The 6,000-nt window shown below is 48.7% G+C and overlaps 1 protein-coding gene across 1 annotated transcript in view; it reads right to left on the bottom strand.

Moving 5' to 3' along the window:
• Nucleotides 1-487: 487 nt before the first annotated feature.
• LOC146203464 (stomatin-like) overlaps nucleotides 488-6,000 on the bottom strand; it is a 71,383-nt gene continuing 65,870 nt past the window's right edge. The window contains exon 9 of the mRNA XM_084588784.1: nucleotides 488-1,632. Coding sequence (XP_084444910.1) covers nucleotides 1,601-1,632 — 32 coding nt within the window. The 3' untranslated portion in view covers nucleotides 488-1,600. The remainder of the gene's footprint in view (nucleotides 1,633-6,000) is intronic.

Below are 6,000 nucleotides of genomic sequence, written 5' to 3'. Positions count from 1 at the left end.
GAGACCTCGGGCTTCGCTAAATTATGTGGAAACATTGTTGTCAAGAAATGCTCTTATAGATATCGCATTCGGCTAAGTTCGGGACAAAGCACTACCGCCTGAAAAGTTATAACGCTTCCACTCCTATATTCTCAAGGCTACCGTGCAGATTCTCACTAACGCCTGTCGAAATGGGGACAAAAAAGCGGTGTCAAGGTTGGGATCTTTGGGATTTTAACGTAATTTGAAGTTTTAACCTTTCAGAAGCAATGGCTACACCGAGCCCGGCTTCCAGAGAAGTTGCAATGTCGAGTCACGCGTTTGCGCTATCGTGCAGAAGAGGTGACATATATATTCCCGTACATTGCATACATCAATGCAAACGGACACGCAAGCAGCTGTGGTCGGAGACAACCCAAGTCTGCAGTAACTGGCACGCACACTTCATCCGCAAAAGAAGGTAGTTCGCTGGCAAAGCGTTTCTGGTTACTTTAAAACACTAAGCATCAGACCAGATTACCAGCTAGAAAATTTCAATGCCTCTGGCATTGGTATAGTCAAATTTCGAAACCATGTTTTGTTTTACTTTCAGCGGAGTAATACTCGTAGTGTACACGTGTACGCCGTGTACAATGGCCCATATTTAGCAACTGTTTTTTTTTTTTTTTTAACTCCTGTCCTACTATAGCTGAGCCTATACCTCGGAAAGTTAAACTTTACACGTTTGTTATTTCAATGCCTTCTGACAAAATGCTTTTGCCAACTTTTGTAATTTATAGTGAAATGCAGACTTTCATAAGCATCGTCAGTGAGATTTCAAGAAAATGTTTACTGTTCTGACGGAATCCGAGCTACATCAAGTCGGGCTACAACAGCTAAATCTGTCACAGTCAAAGGTGATGTCTACTTTTCTCTGATACTACGACGGGCCCAGGATAACAAACTAAGCTCCGGTACACCTTCGTAACTCTACCACTGACAACAGCGACGGTTGGAACGCGAAACCCAGCTTTCCATTTTCTCCAATCCTAGTTCCCGGCTCCGTGGCCATGTTCATCCACTGTACCCGTTCACTCTCAAAAGAACAAAGTTGGCATTAAACACAGCTTCAGTGCTCCACGGCACCTGCTTTCTATTCCACATCATTTACTTGCCCCTCAGTTCAGGAATCACACACGGCCTGAATATGAGTGTAAAAGGCAGATTGTTCATTTTCACAATAATTTGTCGTTACGGTTGCTTTGTGTTCGCATTTCAGGCGCTTTCTCTGGAAAATATCGAATAGAATAATCCGGTTGACAGTCAATACGACTTCAAAGTAAGTGGCTGAAAATAAGGGCCAGGATCGTATCCGCGTCTCTTCCAGGCGCTTTTTGCTTATTCCAAGCAAATCAACGCCGCTATAGGATTACGCGAAACACGCAAACCCTGTGTGTCGTTAGAACGTTTACAACATCTAAAAACTTCTGTATTATGTAGCGAAAGATCATTTGTAGATGTGTCTGCTCCGAAGAAGTCACGCAGACATTGCCCATATTGGGCTTCACTGGCTCTGTAGCTCGTCCTCGGTTGAAATCATTTCGATGTTCCGAAGACGTAGTGCACCTCCCCTGCTTCGGTCTCAGAGATCTTGACTAGACGATCGGTTTAAAGCTGGAAAAAAGAACATAAATATCTCATGCAGAGCTTGCTTATTGGAAATCCGCGCGTCTAGAAAGTTTCTCTCAGGGAAGGAGCATCGTCAAGTGGAGTTGGGGCCGAGAACGGCTTAAAAAAAAACATGCTCAACGTTACATAATTGATTGCACGCTCTTACCTAAGCGCCTGAATAAGCTGGCACTTCGTGCACGCTGACAAAAAAGAAAAGGACAAACTAAAGCACTGAACCAAAGTACACCGTTTGTCTCTTTTATTTATTGCAGCCCAAACTGTGCAACAATAGCCATATTTGAGCCTTTGCTGCAGCTTGCTTGGCCGAAAGTGAAAACTGGACGCCAGCTAGTAAGATCTGCTACAGTGCGACCATAGCACTTAGGCAAAGGTGCATTATTTGGTCCCAGATCATACAGCTTCGTAGCTTCCGGTTCACGCAAAATTCTGGGCAATAAAGTCAGATACAGCTCAAGAACGCAAAGGCCCCTCAGTGTAGGCTGTCCAACGAATGTCGTCGAATTATGTTATGCCGTCGCGGTGGATTGCCTTGCAACTGTTAGCATGACAAAAGAGTCTGATCGATCGCGATGTACTCAGAATAGGTCGACGCCACTGGCAGGAGTTCCTAGGGTTGTAGCGGAGCCTTTGACCTGTATCTGACTAAACCTTTATAAGCGCTGTATAGAAGAGTCCTGTGATCTCTCCCGTACATCGCTCGCCTCCTGCTTTCGGGTGGATCTGACACCATTAGGCACATCTGAGCACAGTCGGCTCACAGTGCATCGGCTGCAGTAGAGCTTTGTCCGGACGGGGCGCGGGAAAGAGTGGGAAAAAATCGATGTCAGTAGCAGTAGTTGTCGCACTTTACTAGCGTAATGAAGGAGAATGGCCATTCATGCTCATCTACAGTTTCCCTGGTTACTTTGGTAGCATATATAGGTACTATTGAAACCACAGCAAAACTCAAGGGCCAAAGAAGTGAAGCTTGTTATGCCCGGGGCCCTAAATCATCCCGGAGGGTCCGCACATTCGGAGAGCGCCGTTGTTAGGCCGGATGTGGTATTTCCTTGCGACAGCGGGCCGAGGCGTGTTGAGGGGGGACGTCAGTACAAAGGAGCACGGATCCTTATCTTCCCGACAGGTTAATTGAAGTCAAGCGCTTTTGTCGGCAACCGGAACGGGCGTCTTTTGTCTTCGGCACCTCTCCTCTGAACAATGGACCACGGCCCGGGGCGAACCAGGAGCCGCGGCACGTCGTCGTGTTGTGACCCAGCAGTGGGAGATGGCTACTGTTGACTCAAAGATGCTGCTGCTCGTGCCGCTCGATGGCCATTAAAACCAGGATTGTGCTGCTGAGGATGTGTGCACCATCGCCTGACTGGCGCCATTAGCCCTGTATACATGGACTCGACAGCACCGGGTCGGGTAAGCGTCGAGTAAGCGAGGTCACCATTACTCGACCCGATTGGTGTCTACATGAACTCGCTTTCTAGCGAGTAAGTATCGCAGCGGCGCGTAGCGTCGAGATTTGAAGTTATTGTGCAAGTTTCTTACTCGTAATTGATTCCGTTGCCTTTTAGTATCGAGAGCTTCGATTATTATTTATTATCGTTGATGAGGGCTAAAAAGCCTTCAACTTCGCTGACGCTCCTCGCCGTTCCGGTTGCTTTTTAATCCCAGAGTTCGCCATAACTCGACTTTCTGACTCGACAGCGTCTACATGCTTTTAGACAAGCGGGTCAAGCGAGTTAACCTACCCCCTGCAAGCGAGTTAACGCGACCCGCTCCGCGGCTATTTTACTCGACCCGACTGCGTACACATGAACCCGACAACTGGTTTTTTACTCGACAGGCTTACTCGACCCGACTCTGTCGAGTCCATGTATACAGGGCTATTGAAGATGGCTGAAACCAGATGGGACATCGCCGCTTCAGAGAAAACAACGGGGACGGCCTGGCTGTTGTGCAGTGGTATACCGTATTTCCTGTACAAGTGCGAGGAGGTGTGTGCATGTGTGCGCGTTTGTGCGTGAGGTGCTGGTGGAACAGTTGGGCGGAGCCAAAAGAAGCGGCTCAGCGTCTATTGGACGCTTGGAAAACTGCGGGTTCCACAGTGGGACTGAAAGATGATTTAAGCAGCCTACGAGGGCTGCTTCTGTGTGTCTCGCCTGTGCTCTCAGTTCATTAAGAGCTACCTCGCTCCCTTTCACGTGCTTGCACGTTTATGTTTTGTAAGTATGTAAAACAAATCTTCAGTTTGCTCTTCTCCTAACAACTCCTGCCGTCTTCTACCTTCCTCAACGCCTTGCGGTGAAGTCCTTATAGCACCCAGTCCTTCGATTATATCATCTTGATGGCAGCGGTGTGGTCGTCTGCGCAGTGTCGTGGCTCCAGTTGGGTGAGTGCACGGTCTTTCTCTTGAGATTTGCCAGGTTTTACAACACATGTCGAGATTGTGAAGCTTAGGTAATTACTGGTGGTTGTAGTTGCTTAGTGACCTTCTTTAACCACTAGAGTAGAGTGTATAGCCGTCACTTCGGAGTAGTCATGGACTGGAAAAAGCTGCGCAAAGCGAACCTGGTTTTGATATGCAGAGGATTGGGGATCGATTCATAGGAAACCGCTCATAGTACAGGCAATTGAGGAAAGCGGAGCAGTTGCAGAGGAATTAAAGGAATGGTGGGAAGACAATCAGGAAGCGCTTAAGAAAGAAAGAAGGAGAGGCTGGATAGAGAAAGGGAAGAAGAACGCGAAAGAAAAGCTCTTGAGGAGCGTGAAAGGGAGCGCCAGCATAAACTGGAGAGCAAGCGGCTCACCCTACAGTTAGCCGAGTCTAATGGGCGCGAGACACCCGACTCCTAAGAGTACATGGGACACAAAATGCCAGGATGAAGGATCTCCTACAACTGTACAAGCTCGGTGAGGACATAGAACTCTTTCTGGTTAATTTTGAACGTACGTGCGAGTCATTAGGCATTCCATCTGCATCGTGCTCTCAGAAATGAAATTGCGAACGCTACCGTGTGAAGCGGCCCAAGTACTAGCTCGACTAAAGAAAGAAGAAGCAGACGACTACACTGAAGCAAAAGCAGCACTGTAGAAGAAGTACCGCCTGTCCCCGGACGCCTTTCGCCGCCGTTTCAGAGAGACTCAAAAGCGGCCTATCGAATATTTCCCAGATTTTGCCTATAACATGAAGGCCGACCTTACTGAGTGGCTGAAAGGAGAGGGTGCGTTCGGGACGCATGACAAAGTAGTCGAAGTAATCTGCCTAGAACAGTTTTATAACTTCCTGGGAGAAGAAATACGAACGTGGGTACAGGATAGGCCGAGCTAGAAAACCCTAGCATGCGCGGCAGAGTTGGCAGAAGAGTTTCGTTCTATGTAGACGCCAGACCGCGAGGGATAGAGCCCGTCCAAGCCCTAAGTCTATGGAAAGTCTGAGGGAACATTACGGCAAACCCAAAGGCGAAATATCGAGTGGGGAGTACCGCAGGAAGGAGGAGTTAGAAAATTCTTCTAAGGCGACAGTCAACAAAGGAAAGAATAAGGTCTTTGAATCCAGAAAACCGCCAAGGTGCTACCGATGTAACGAGCCGGGTCACTTCGCGAGTGCTTGCAGTAACCCGAAGGTTGTTTTCTCATTAGTAGAGACTACTGATGATAGCCTGCGTTTGTTGGAGCCATACCTGCGAGACCTGAACGTTAATGGTAGACTCTGCCGCGTACTGAGAGACTCGGCAGCCACCATAGACGTCGTTCACCCCGCATATGTAAAACCCGAAGATTTTACAGGGGAATGTGCCGGGATTAGGCAGGTGGCGCAAGAACAAAGCACGTGCTTGCCAATCACACGTGTTGAGATTGAAGGCCCTTTTGGTTCTTTGAGCACGGAAGCAGCGGTGTCGCGAAATCTGCCGGAACAGTTCCCATACCTTTTTTCAAATCACTCAGAGCAGAAGCTACAAGAAGCTAGTTTCGGGGAACGGTCTGTTCTGGCGCTGACTCGTGCCAAGGCTCGTGAGATAGCGGTAGAAGTGAGTCAGCGAAACAGAGACAATGTCGCCGCAGCGGAACAGACGAGGGCGGAAAAGCACAGTGGGTGTGATCAGTATCGAGCTACCAGTGAAATCTAATCTGGCAGAAAGGCATCCAGCGTCAGGTCGCGAGAGGCGCCGGCGCAAACTGTGTTGACCCTTGTACCGCCGCGCGCGAATTCTTTGCTAGACCTCGCGAAGGTAGACCGCGTAAATAATGCGGCAGAGCATAGGGGCGTTGTCGCAGCAACGGAGCATACGGGGGAGGAAGAGCACAGTGGGTACAATCAGGATCAGGCCATCGGCGAAACTGAACCTGACAGAGTGGCAC

Source organism: Amblyomma maculatum, chromosome 1 (assembly GCF_055883805.1).
Source record: "Amblyomma maculatum isolate TAMU_Amacu chromosome 1, ASM5588380v1, whole genome shotgun sequence".
In the NCBI taxonomy this organism is placed as follows: domain Eukaryota; kingdom Metazoa; phylum Arthropoda; class Arachnida; order Ixodida; family Ixodidae; genus Amblyomma; species Amblyomma maculatum.
This window is presented reverse-complemented; position numbering and strand designations above follow the sequence as displayed.